At 27.8% G+C, this 13,965-nt stretch overlaps 1 protein-coding gene across 1 annotated transcript; it reads left to right on the forward strand.

Moving 5' to 3' along the window:
• Positions 1 to 5,156: 5,156 nt before the first annotated feature.
• On the forward strand, positions 5,157 to 10,480 carry LOC100208251 (chymotrypsin-like elastase family member 3B). The gene is made up of 4 exons (XM_065818429.1): positions 5,157 to 5,346; positions 7,886 to 8,078; positions 9,345 to 9,556; positions 10,059 to 10,480. The coding sequence occupies exons 1-4, from the start codon at positions 5,298 to 5,300 to the stop codon at positions 10,394 to 10,396; spliced, it is 792 nt and encodes a 263-aa protein (XP_065674501.1). The 5' UTR covers positions 5,157 to 5,297; the 3' UTR covers positions 10,397 to 10,480.
• Positions 10,481 to 13,965: the final 3,485 nt, after the last annotated feature.

Below are 13,965 nucleotides of genomic sequence, written 5' to 3' on the forward strand. Positions count from 1 at the left end.
TGATGTTAGATTTTTGTTCAGTTTTTAATTCATGTTATATCATGCGTGTGACAAAATCACACGAATTTTTTTTATTATTATGTTAGGACCTTTTTGTATTGACAGTTGGATATGTTTACATTTTTACAAAACTAAGCGCCTCTGCCGTAATTGTTCATTTTGTAAGTATACTAAAACATTTTTTTCCAATTTCAAACCTTAATATATTAATAGGCCTTAGGTATCACATAACTTTCTTTGCATTTTTAGACTCAATACCTTTGATAATTTCAAATCCTAAAAGAAAAATTGTGTGCAACACTTCGCCGCTAGAATTAACTCCGATTAAAAATTGACAAAAGTGATTGATTTTGTACTTTTGAACTATGATAATTAGCCAACCGCACAGTGTCACGCAACTTTTTTATATTTTTTGGAGAGAGCTTTTGGGTTACGTCTGATATTAACTACAAAAGCTATGTGCAACTTTTTGCCTTGCCAAAAAAATGGGTTCAAAGGTGGCAAAAACTAAATTTCTAAAAATTTTTAAAAAAATCTCAAAAATTTAAGCCCAGATTCCGAGTGAACGAAACATTTTTGAAAATTTTTTTTTTCACCAACAGGTTTTCTCTATATTCTGATCAATATATAAAAAATTCAAGCAATTTGGAGGAGGTCACTTCCACAGTTTCAGGAATTTGCCTGATTCTTAGAAAAAACGGCTCTTAAGCATTAGTTTTTACCCGTTTTTGCTTTCTGCATATATGCAGAAAGCAAAAACGCGTTTTTGATTTCTGCATATGTAGAAGACAAAAACGATTTTTAAAAACCTGAGCTATGCGCACGCGTACGCACGGCTCAGGAAAAAGATTCATTTGGTGACATATAAGTTTGATGATTTCAATTTTCCGATAACTTTGTTCTTAACCTCTTTTGATTATTTTTGTGGAATTTGAACAATCTTTTAAAATGCTAATGTTAAATAAATCAGTTGGTCACGATGATATAAATAATAATGTTGTTATTGAATCTTATGAATCACGAAAAAATACACTAAATAAAGTGTTAAATAGTTTAATAGGAATGTTTCTGGACCATTTAAAAATAGCTAGTCACACCGATTTTCAAACCAAGTGATACAACCAGTTTTACAAATTATTGCCCGAACTCTATTTTGTCTGTTTTTTCTAAACTTTTTGAGAGAATTTTATGTAACGTAGTTTATAATCACATAACTTTATATAATATACTATATATTTTCAGTACAGATAAAAAAAGCAACTCAAAAGGACACAAAATATTCCACTCGCAGCATTACTGAATCTTTTTGAAATTCCAAATATACGTTGGGAGTTTCCATTAATTTATCAAAAGCTTTTGTTACAATTAATAGTAAAACTCTCCTTCAAAAAATTGAATATTATGAAATCAATGGAAATTTTTTATTGTTACTTACAGGTTTATCAACCGAATTCAGGTTGTTTATAGAAATGAAAAAGAACCTGCAAATTCATTGTTATATAACCTGTGAAGTACCCGAAGACTCAGTAGACATGGACCTTTTTCTTTCTCATTTACATTTATGTTCTTTAATGACATATGGGGAAAAAGAAACTTTAAATTTAAAAGAAGTTTTAAATTTAAAGGAAGCTTTAAATTTAATGGCATTCATGTTTACTGATGACATTAAGTTTTTTTAACTGATATAAGCATGTCACCATTATTTCAAAAAATAATTAATGAATTTGCAAAAATTTCCGATAGGTTTAAAATGAAACGTTTTATTTTACTTCTAAAACAAAACAACTACCTCTTGATTTACCTTTAATTAAAATCAGTAACTTGTACAAACTTTTTGGGTATATATGTTGATAAAAACCTTGGTTGGAAAAACCACATTGAGTTCTTATGTAATAAAGTTGCTAAAAGTATAGAAACATTGTGTTAAGCCATTATAAATATTACACAAACGTAGTCTAGCTGTAGACAAACGTAGTCAAGCTGTATAAAGCTTTACACAAATGTAGTCTAACTCAACTATACATCTTATTTATCTATTAATATTTAAACTATGTAAATATTACTTGGTATAATGCCAATAAATCTAGACTTGGTATAATGCCAATAAATCTAGACTGGAAATCTATCTTTAACAGAAGCATGTTGCTCGTAATATCAATTTTAAAGACAGATTTACTCTTACTTTTTACAGATTTACATTTTATATATATTTGCAATCATTTTACAGATTTAAATTTTATCCGTTTTTTGCATTACTTAGTGAGAACGAAACGTAAAAAAGACATCTTTTGAACGTTTTGGACGCCTTTTGAAAATTCAAAAGACGTCTTTTTAGGTCCTGTGCCCACTGTGTAATTGTCATCATTTTACAGATGACAGATTAACTCTTACTAATTTGTAATATAAATATTTTAATTTACTTTTGTTGTGCTAAGGTTATGTGTTATGCTCTTAGCGTACACTATATATATATAAAGTTATAAAGTACGTCATGGTTATGCTACATTTGTAAACTAGATTAACGCTCTCCGTGAGGAACCGAAGGTTCGGAGTTCAAACCAAGAAGGCTGCGAATTTTCTGTTTGTATTTATATTTTTATAATCTTTTTTTTTAAGTTTTTATGTTTTATGATGTACGATTATTTTAGTCTTGTGAGTCATTATGAAACTAGCGGATTTATATGGACTTACTACCTTGTAAGCCATTATTTTATCATTTGCTAATGATGACTAGAAAGAGAGTTATGGTTCCCCTTCTCCCTGAGGCGTGATATTTTTTTCCACCTAATAAATAGTTTTAAAATTTATTACTGATTCTAACCCAATGACATCAGGTAGTATCTGATTCTATTATCACACCTCTCAGGATACTGAACGTAACTGGACGGCTCCATAGGATACTTATTGAGATCATTGTTGCATAAATAATTATAAATTTTTAGGTATTTATGTTGATGAAAACCTTAGTTAGAAAAACCACAGTGAATTCTTGAGCAAAAAAGTTGCTAAAAGTATAGAACGATTTTAAAAAGATAGAAATGCTTTGAACAAACATAGTCTCTCAACTTTACATCAGACAGATTTACTCATGTTGGCTTCTTTTGTTTGAAATGAAAATTCCTCATATATATCAATTAAATGTTTTGAATATACTTGTTTTTATGTTTAATTACAAAACGAACGCCTTCACTTTCTTTCTGGTTTATTAAGATTAAAAGATAAAAATAAATACATTAAAGAAATGATACTTAAACTCAGCAAACATTTTATAAAACTTTTGAAATAGCAAATATTTTTTTAAAACTTTTAAAATAGCAAATATTTTATTTTGTGGAGCTTCTCTTTGTAACAAACTAGTTGTAAAATATTTTGATTTTTTTCTTGAATGAAGTTATTTATCCTTCAACAACATGCTTGAAGAAATCATTACGTCTGTTATAATCATTTTATAATTTCAAGTGCTTTATATTTCCTTTTTTATTTATGTATTCATGTACATTTATGTAGCCGTAAAATCTTGTGGCTCTCGGCTCTCAAAATTTTTATCACTTATGTGATAAAAATTTTGATTTTGAAAATGTTTTATAATTCACAACCAAATCACTAATGATTTAAAATTAATATTTTTTACTTCGATTTAAAATATTGAAAAATGCATTATAACTTATGCATAAGTTATGTTGCAGTTTTTAATATTTTAAATGTTAGTTGTAACATTGAAGAAATAGTGCATCATTTTTGTTATATAATTAAGTGTTTAATTTTTATTATTAATTTGATTCTAAAATTTTATTAATAGTTAGACTCAAAAACTTCAGTTTTTTAAGTATCTCACGCCAGAACACGCTGTCTGCGTATAATAACTGTTAAAGAAGCAGTTCAGCAAAGGTGATTTTAAAACTTTTATAAAAAACCCGGATTCGGAAAGGGAAATTCGGAAAAAAACAATGTTATGTTTAGTTTCCATGCCTATATCAGTTACTTATTTAGGTTAGCCTCAAGTTGGTGCAAAATAATTCAGTAGACAAAACGCTGGAATTTTTAAAATAAAAAAAGATATTTTATTTTAAAAAGTTTAAATTAAATAAAAAAATAAAACCAACAGTTCGGATAAAGAAACAAAAGACCTGACTCTAAATATGAAAATTTTCAATTGAATTTAAAATTTAAAAAAAAAAAAAATAATGCTTAAGAGTTTATGCGAAACTAGGGAATACAAGAAAAAGAATTCAAAAATACACTTTGAATATCATATCTTGTGCATAATTTGCTGAGTAAACGGGAAGAATCAATGTTCAAATATGCTTTAAAGGGAATGATACTCCCCCCTTTTATTATTTAATTAGCATGCGAATCACAGCACTTTTAATAACTCGGGTTTTTTTATTACTTTTTTGGTTATTAGAACTCTAACCACTGCGTCACGGTCGCTCGCTAAAATCTCATATATATTTATTTGCCTTAGAGTGATTTTTTCTTATATTTTTGTTGTTTTTAAATTTCCAAGAAGACCTACTTGCTAACATCTTCCTCCTTCCCATTCCATTTATTTTTCAGAAAAATTGAAACCATTTATATTTTTACTTTACTAGATTGTGTTACCTATTTTTTATTTTTTATAAATGTTTTATTTTATTTTATAATTGTTAACTAATTTTATTAGATAATGGTACCTAATTTTAGAAAATTTTAAAATCAAATAATAATGAATTTGAAATTTTGTAGAACATTCAATTCATTCATATAACAAAGAATCAAAATCATTCTTGCGTAATGTATGTAAAACGATATGCTCAACCTTGAATGGTGGACCGCCACATTCGTAGTACAAAAATGTTTTGACCTATTTGAACGAATGGTTAATGACGTAAGTTATGTCAACTTATTTTAGTGTTGTTTTGACAACTTAATCGACTTAAAAATAATTTAAAAGATATGTAATTTAAATAAGTTTCATTTTTGAGTAGACGTTACATCACAAATTAGAATCCCATTTTGTTTTCTGATCAAAATTATTTTAGATATTGTAAAAAAACCTAATTAAACAAATCAATAATTTATTGCAAATCAAAGCTAACAAACAAACTACATAACAATAAGTAAAATTTAATAAAAAAAAATCTTCTTTTGCATTCAATATTTACTGCAGCTATCTCAATAACAAAACTTTTAACCGTAAGCTGATCCAACTTTCAGTTCGAGACATTTAAATCTATAAACAAACACGTACCGGTTGTCAGGTATATAAATTACGTTAATGAAGAGAACTTCACAATTGCATTTGCTGTTATATAAAAATGATTCTAAGTTTGGTTTTAGTTTTCGGTGTTCTATCGTTTGCATCAGGTTTGTACTTACTATAAATATCAATAACTATTCCGAATATATTTTTAAATAAATAAAATAAAAATGTATATATACATATATACATATATATATAAATAAATAAACAAATATATTTATATATACATATATATATATATATATATATATATATATATATATATATATATATATATATATATATATATATATATATATATATATATATATATATATATATATATATATATATATATATATAAGGGTAATAACTTTTTTACAATCTTATTTCCCTGTATCATTATTTAATGAGTTTTTATTTAAGATTAAATAAAATCTTTCTTTCAAGGTATTTTGAAAGAAAAATGTCACGCACAAATTGACTTAAAATTTTTTATTAGTTATATTTTTTGTCTAATTTTTGAGGTCCCTTTAAGCAGTTACAAAATTAAACACAAGCTTCCGAGTCATATATATGCAACATTTTATAGGGTCAACAAACACACAAGGATGTCAATTATTTACGATAAATTTATTAAACAGGATGAATCTTAGTGAGAGGTTGTCCTTATTGCGGCAGGAGTCATACAGGTCTTGGAAAACTTCAATCGCACGCTCACTGCACTGGTTGCTTCGGGCGTTTTTGATTGGAGATATGCATGTATTCCTTTGGTTTTGCATGCATCTGAAACCTTTTGAATAGTCATTCAGCACTGTAGATACTTCATCAAAATCTTCAGCGCGGAACAATTGACTGCGAAATCCGTGGTAGACCCATGAGTAGGATTTTTACGCAGCCTGTTACGGGTTTCAGGGATCGGAATAAACACAACAAGGGCTAGAATGATTCGAGAGTTCCAGCGTGCATTGCTGATGTTTGGGATTACTCATTTGCAAATCTCATTCACCTCAGTGTGGTGACGGATGACACAAGTGAGATGGTAAAGAAACTTTATATCGTCTCTCCAGCCGCAAGTTATTCTCATTTTTACCGTTGCTGAAGGCGGATTTTAATTTATCATAATTGCACATCAAATCCTTCACAAAGAAGTATTCAATGTTTGGTGATTTAGTCAATCCATTGAGCTCATCATACTTGAAAAAGCGAAGAATGTAATCCAGCACATGATGTTGGAAACTCATGAACTTGGGTTTGTGTTAACCTTTCTCCTCAAACAATTGGTGCTGCCAAACAACAACGCATGTCTTCTTGCCATTATTTATAGTTGTTGGATCGTTAAAAGGACTTCCTAATGCGTTAGAGAAATTCAGCTTACAGGTTGAATTCCTCTAACGCATAGTGAGTTTCTACTGCAATTTTTTGAGCTTTCCCATCTTTCAATTTAAGCGCAGGGGCTGGGATTTTTAATGCCCTCATTAGACAACTGGTGGCACACCTTTGCTGCTCCCTGAGAAGACAGCTTCGAGATTGTAACAAGATGTCTTGCAATGCGTATTGGTTTATACTTCCTTTTTCTCGTTGATGTTGCAATTTCATCATCTTAAGAAGTGTATTCGTATGAGTTGGAGTCCATGCTACTTTCAAACTAATCAGGAGGCGCTGAGCTGATAACTGTCAACAATGTCGCTTTGATTACCATCTTTCGCTTGGATGGGTGGGTGGTCTTGGTGCTAGCAGATTTGCCAGTGAAATAACCAACCCGGCTTTTGGACTTAGTTTGCAGTTTATGCAGGTTCTCGTTCTCTTTGCAAAACTGTTCATTTAATGCACTAAAGTTTGTTTCTTTTTGAAGCGCTCCTAATCTTTCAAAAGTTTTGATACTTTTGCACAAATGACTAGATCAGATACATAAGAAAGTTCAATACTCCATAGGGCTTAAAGCTCAACAAAAATCTGGCTCACGCGACTCCTTTCAGTCAAGGATGCTTCGTAAATTGCCACTTTGCCTCTTTATGATGGCTCTTGAAACTAGATTAAGTTCTTTATTCAAGTTTCTTAATTCTTTATAGTGTTAAAAGAGCTCTAATTAAAGACACAAGGCCGGGTGAATAAAAATGAGCAATTGTTTTTACTCAGTAATTGGTCAGCATTACGTGAATAAAATCTTTAGCAGTTTTGCTAAAGTTTTTATTTACGTAAAGCACAAATATCAATGTAGCTCACCAAATAATACAATATCTCTTTCAATTAGGCAATAATAGTGTTGAAACAAAATTAAGCTAATTTAAACTTAACTGTTTGCTTTGAACACCTCACTTATATATCAGTTTATACCACACTGCAAAATAGCTAAAGAAAATTTTACAAATCTGCAAGAGCTTCTCGAAAGCATAATGTTATACAATATTCTGCAAAATTCCAAACAATTTTTTATTGGAATATAGGTCATTTTAGTCAATAATAGGCAAAAGTTTATCCATTCCTGTCACAGGAAATGATTTTTAAGAATAAAAGTTAAAAAGTCATCACCCCAATATATATATATATACATATATATATATATATATATATATATATATATATATATACATTTTTTATTTAAAATGTTGTTTTTTATAACAATACATAAGTAATTTAATCAAGTTTGTTTTGTTTATCAAGGTTGTGGTACCCCTAGATATCAACAAGGAAGAGTAATCGGTGGAACAACACCACCACGAGGTTCTTGGCCATGGCAAGTACTTATGATAACCAATAATCAACCAGGTTGTGGTGGAACTCTAATTGCTCCTAATTGGGTACTCACGGCCGCTCACTGCGTATACCAAACATATCCTCAACAGCATACTTTACGGTAATCTAACTAAAATTATTCTTAGCCACCCAATACCCTGTTTCAAACCACCAACACTTAGATCTGCAAGAAAAGAACGGTTTCTACAAATTTTTTTTTTTTTTTTGTATGACTATGTTTTGTCAATGTTTCTTTTGCATGACCTGTATTGTCAATGTTTCATTTCCATGACCATTTTTTGTCGATATTTTATTTGCATGACCATGTTTTGTTGATGTTTCATTTGCATTAACATATTTTTTAGATATTTAGCTCTTTTTTTTCATTATCCTCAAGCTAATCTAAAAGTTCCTTATTTTTTTTTTAATACAGCAAATCATGTGGTAAGAACTAGTTTTTTTTATGATCATTCCTTAAGAATTTAGAATTTTTTGAAACATTCTCTCATTTCAGCACACCTGCCCAGGATACATTTTTAAATTTTTTTTAAAGTGTTTAAAATTCTTTATTTTTCCTCTCCATTTTTCTTAACTGAATTATTTGGTAAACTTTTTAACTAAATTTAAAAAAATATATCAAAAAATATTTTAAAATAAGTTTTAAAATAGATATATTCATATTACTAAATACCTAACATTTTTTACGGAGTTTATAAGATTTTGATATTAGGGAGTTCATTTTATTTTTTACTTATCAAGTAAAAATTTTTTTTGTTAAACTACTTTATTATAAAACTATTTGCTGAAATATGTAAAAAAAAAAAAAAAAAAGAACAAAAGAATATGACAAAAGATATGGCTTCCTTAGCATTGTGTCATAGAAAACAACTTAATTGACATGATGTACCGAGATAATACATAAATAAATGTTCAAATTCTTTGAATTATATGTTTCATCCTTACTAATCACAACGTAAGCTTTGTTAGTATTGTATTTTATTTTTAAAACAGAACTTTCATATTTCAATTCAGAATAACAATTAGTTTTTTTTTTTTATTTAAATGAACTTATGAATTTTTATAAATTGAACAATAACTTTTTATTAAAAATAATTAAAAAAATAGAAAAATTTCGGGTGAAATCAATACAAAAAGAAATTTATGGTAAACCATGCACCAATAATACGAAGTACTATGTAATTTTTATGGTTTAAAATAACAGTAAGTAATAATAACTATATTTATTAAAAGTAATATATAATTGTTCATAAAGTGAGAGATAATGTAATAACAATAACGTCAAAAAGCTGCGAATAACAGTTAAATAAATTACAAAATAAAAGGTTTTTACTTAGAATAGTTGACCAAGTAAAAACATTTATTTTAGTGGAGGCGAACACAACATCAACATCCGAGAAGGATCTGAAGAAGATATTCAAGCCGCAGCTTTATTTTCCCATCCAGGATATAATCCACGGACCATGGATAACGACATAGCTCTTATTAAACTTTCCAGACCATTCAGATCCTCTGATTATGTATCCACAGCTTGTTTACCAACAATGGAGGCTCCAGCTGGAACATCGTGCTATATAACTGGTTAATACTTGATTTTTTCTTTTTTCTTAAGTTTTCTTTTTGTTTTACTTTTTTTATTATATTTCTTTATCCTAATATTAATTATGTTTTTATGCTATTATATAGTTTAATTTGCAAATATATATTTACAATTATTATTGTTGTGCATTTCATCATTAAAAAAAAAAAATTTACAAAATTAGACATAAGAAAAAGTTAAAAAAACGGCTTCGGCAAGAAAACAAACTCATTTTTATTGCCAATTCCTTTAATTATATATTTATATTTGTGCAAACATATATTTATATTTATATAAAATATATATTAGCATTTAACAAAAGCAAATAAAAAATTGAAAATAAATTTAGTTGTATTTGATTGATGTTATACTATATAAATAAAAGAAAAAATTAATTTTATTACTTTTTTTTCATTGCTTATATAAATGTCTCCAATGAATTTTACACCTTACGCAATTTACAAATATTTGCAAAAAATTTACTTATTTTATCATTTTTACTAGGATGGGGAAAAATTGCACACCCAGGACAAATGACACACCTCCTTCAACAAGGAAACATGAATGTCGTTGATAGACGTGTATGCCACAATTTGAACTCAAGAAACTTACCTTGGCCTGTCACTAATTCTATGGTGTGCGCGGGAGATGGTGGAAGGAGTCGCATGTCTGGATGTCACGGTGATAGTGGCGGTCCATTTGTCTGTAATAGAGGAGGAAGATGGGAAGTGCACGGTGCCGTTAGCCACGGATCCAGTGACTGTCGATCAGACAAAACTTACACTGTTTTCGCAAATGTTGTTTACTTTAGATCATGGATCGATAGCACAATGAGAAGATAAAAATTTTAATAAAATTGGTTAGTTTGATTGTCTTACACGGAAAAAATTTAATTTTCTGTTTACAGAAAAAAAAAAATTAATTTATTCTTCTTGTTGCTATTTTTTTCTAATTTTCTATTTTATTCTACTTTTATTTTTATTTTACACACACGCGCACGCACCCACACACATACACACACGTACACATACGTATATGTCTGTTTATATATACATTAGGGATGTGAATTTTTGGTAAATTTTTGGTATTTCTAGTTTCCAATATAAAAAACAAATGAAATTTGTTATAACTGAAATATAACTGAAAAGTATTTGGTTTTTATTTAATTTTTGAAAAAGGTCACCCACATAACCCTTGATTATACACTGGCTCCCATATATCAGTGAATTTTTTTTTCTTTAAAAGTATATCAACCTGGGTCTCAAAAGAACCAGAATTTTATATAATTTCAAAATTCATAATTATTTTTACTAAAACATTTAAAAAAAAATTGCATACAAAATATCGTAAAATGTGACCTTTTCAATTTTTAGATAAAAATTGTTATTTTTTGTGCATAAAAAATTTTAACAATTCATTCTTATTTAAAACCATTATTATTTCTGAAATCTCTATGAAACTCTGGTTCTTTTAAGACCCAGGTTGATATACATTTTGAAAGAAAAAAAAAAGGGAGCCAGTGTGCAACCAAGGGTCATGGTTAGTGACCTTTTTCAAAAATTAAATAAAACCAATGACTCATCAATTACTTTAAAACCAAAGTTCATCTGTTTTTTATATTGGAACTGAAGTTACCAAAAAGTGACATTCCTAATATACATACAATACCAAATAAATCTGTATTATATTCCATCTAAAAGTTGCGTCAGATATACATACATATTGCATCTACAAGTTGCGTCATTATTATAAAATAAATAATATCATACATGTTTTAAATACCATACAAGATAAATAAAGATGCAGCATCAATTTATACGACATTAAATAACTAAGAAAAAGCTTTTAATAATAGGATAGTAATTGCTTTGTTTCAAAATCAAATAAGTGTTGTTTAGTTGCACGTTTAAAATATTGAGTTGAAGTTAAAGTTTCTATATTACTTCTTAAAAGCAAGTTCCATCACCGCGGCCCTCCATAACCGCGGCCCTCGGCAAGATATCGATAAATTAGTTTGTTTGATAATGTTTTTGGTATAATAAAGTTGTTTATTGAGTATTTAGCTTGGTATTTTGTGGTTTAAAAAGTCTGGAAAATGCTAGGTAACATACCATTTTTACACGTAAACATAAAAATAAGTATGTTAAGAATATTTATTTCAGAGAAATTAAGTATTCCAATTTGTCTAAGTGGTGGTCTGGCACTAGCGAATTTGTTTGCATTTTAACTCAAGCGACTTGCTCGTTTAACTATTATGATTGTAACTTTTTTTTTCTTTTTCAAACTTTCAAAAATTACATTACATAATTTCGCAAAAAATTAACGTAATTAATACAATTAACGATTTCAAAAATATAAACATTAAAACAGGTGTTCCCTCGCTTCCGAAATACTGTTCCGATTTCACGTTTTTTTTTGTTCCTAAATACTATTCCGATTTGATTTGATTGCTGATTTTGATAAGAAAAAAAATCAAATATCTTTATTAAAATGACTTATTTAGAAAATGAAAAATCATTTGGAAATGTTAAGGGCCATGACGACTGGAGTACCGAGGGGGCCTTGCACCCTCACTAGATTTTTGTAAAAAGATCAATTTTTTTTACAAATTACGTTTTTTGCGGTACTTTATTTATTAGGTTTTTTTGGTGTACACGCAATTGTGTGTGCATGAACATATATGTATGTGCATATACACATAATTGCATTGTTATATACCACAATAACCCTAATCTAGGATATTTATCTATATAATATTTGTGTATCTCTTTGTCTACCCATGCTTATATATGATAATATAATAAAGTAAATCAAAAATCCCGATTATTTATTGGTGTAAAAGTTTGAAAGGCTTTCTTGGAACACTTAGTTTAACAAAAAAAAAATTAGTTAGATTTCTTGTCCACAATACCAAAAGTTACTGATTGTATTAATGTACACATTGAATTTTTCAACAGTTTTTTTAAGTCAGCCTTTTTTTTAGTTCCGTTAATGCATAGAAATAATAATTCATTGTAAATCGCACTATGTTGCTCGTTTGTAAGTTCACGCGCATCTCTTTTATTCATTTTAAAATATTCAAAAGACATTCAAAATCTTCTTAAACCAAAATGTTGTCTATTTCTAAGTTTAATGTTATTGCAGTAAATGAAATAAGAGCGCCAGCAATTAAACTCCTGACTTTATTTGCTACAGATTTAAAAACATTTAAGTCATTTATTAAGCATGAAGTATTTAAGTATTTAGTATTTAAACTAAATAGTAACCATTGTTATATAATTACAAAATAAGAATTTCCTAAAAGCAATAACTTTATACAGTTTTTTTCGACTAAAAAAAAATACAGTGTTATTAAATTTTTAAGTTTATAATTCAATTTTTAACAAATCGGAACAGTATTTTGGAACAAAATATTTCATTAAAAAAACATTAATGGAGTGGTGGTAAAAGATAATATTATTGCCATGAATTGTTAATAATAACATAGTAAAACATCGAAATTTTATATAAAAAATGTTTTTAATTAAAGAAATAATTTATTTTCAATAATTCTTTACATTAAATGCAAATCGGAACAGATTTTGGAACAGAGGGAGTATAATATAACCGACCTTTATTGAGAAAAAAAAATTAAAAAGAAACTTATCAACATGTTTTCATGTATGACAATTAGGGTGGAGCGATTTTGAAAATTTTTGAAATTTGATTTGCCTGAGCAGCAAATCAATATCTTTTGGTGAAAAAAGAACCTTACTCTTTTTTTTTTAGTTTAGATGAGTTCTTGAGGTTCCTCTTTGGATTCTAAATTTTTGATGGGTCCTAATATTGTTTAAATTTTTTTTTTCTAAACTATATCAACTTGATACTTAAAAGCAGCAAAATAATATGCTGATTTTGAAAATAATATTTGTTTTTATTAAAAAATTAAAATTAAAAAAGTAGAGTTGTTTTTTTCATTAAAAACCCCCGTCCTCAACAAAACGGGGGTTTTAAGGTATATTTTTGCAAGTATTTTTTTTACTAAAAATTTTTTTTAATAAAATTATTATTTATGAAACAAGCATTTTTTTCTGCTTTTTTTGAGTCCCAAGGTTGATATGGTTTGGAAAAAAAAAAATTCAAAAATATTAGGACCTGTCAAGAATTTAAATTCCAAAGAGGACCCTCAAGATCTCATCAAAATTAAAAAATATTTTTTTACTTTTATCTTATAATTAATAGACATTGATTCGTGTCTCAGTAATATTGGTTTTTAAACTCTTTTTTTTTTTTACTAATAAAATCGCTCCACCCTAATGACAATGTTTTGACAAAAGTCAATATATTGAATAGATAATGATTATAAAAAATCTAACAATCTTTAATCAATCTTATCTATTTTTTAGTTCAGCGGATCAAAAAGCATTTGTTA

The sequence above is a fragment of the Hydra vulgaris genome, chromosome 14, assembly GCF_038396675.1.
Source record: "Hydra vulgaris chromosome 14, alternate assembly HydraT2T_AEP".
Taxonomy (NCBI): Eukaryota; Metazoa; Cnidaria; class Hydrozoa; order Anthoathecata; family Hydridae; genus Hydra; species Hydra vulgaris.

What these genes read in the sequence shown, in the direction of transcription:
- LOC100208251 (XM_065818429.1), top strand. Translation starts at nt 5,298, where the DNA reads ATGATTCTAAGTTTGGTTTTAGTTTTCGGTGTTCTATCGTTTGCATCA. An exon ending in CCTCAACAGCATACTTTACG is followed by an intron (nt 8,079 to 9,344) that starts GTAATCTAACTA and finishes CATTTATTTTAG; the next exon opens with TGGAGGCGAACACAACATCA. An exon ending in AACATCGTGCTATATAACTG is followed by an intron (nt 9,557 to 10,058) that starts GTTAATACTTGA and finishes CATTTTTACTAG; the next exon opens with GATGGGGAAAAATTGCACAC.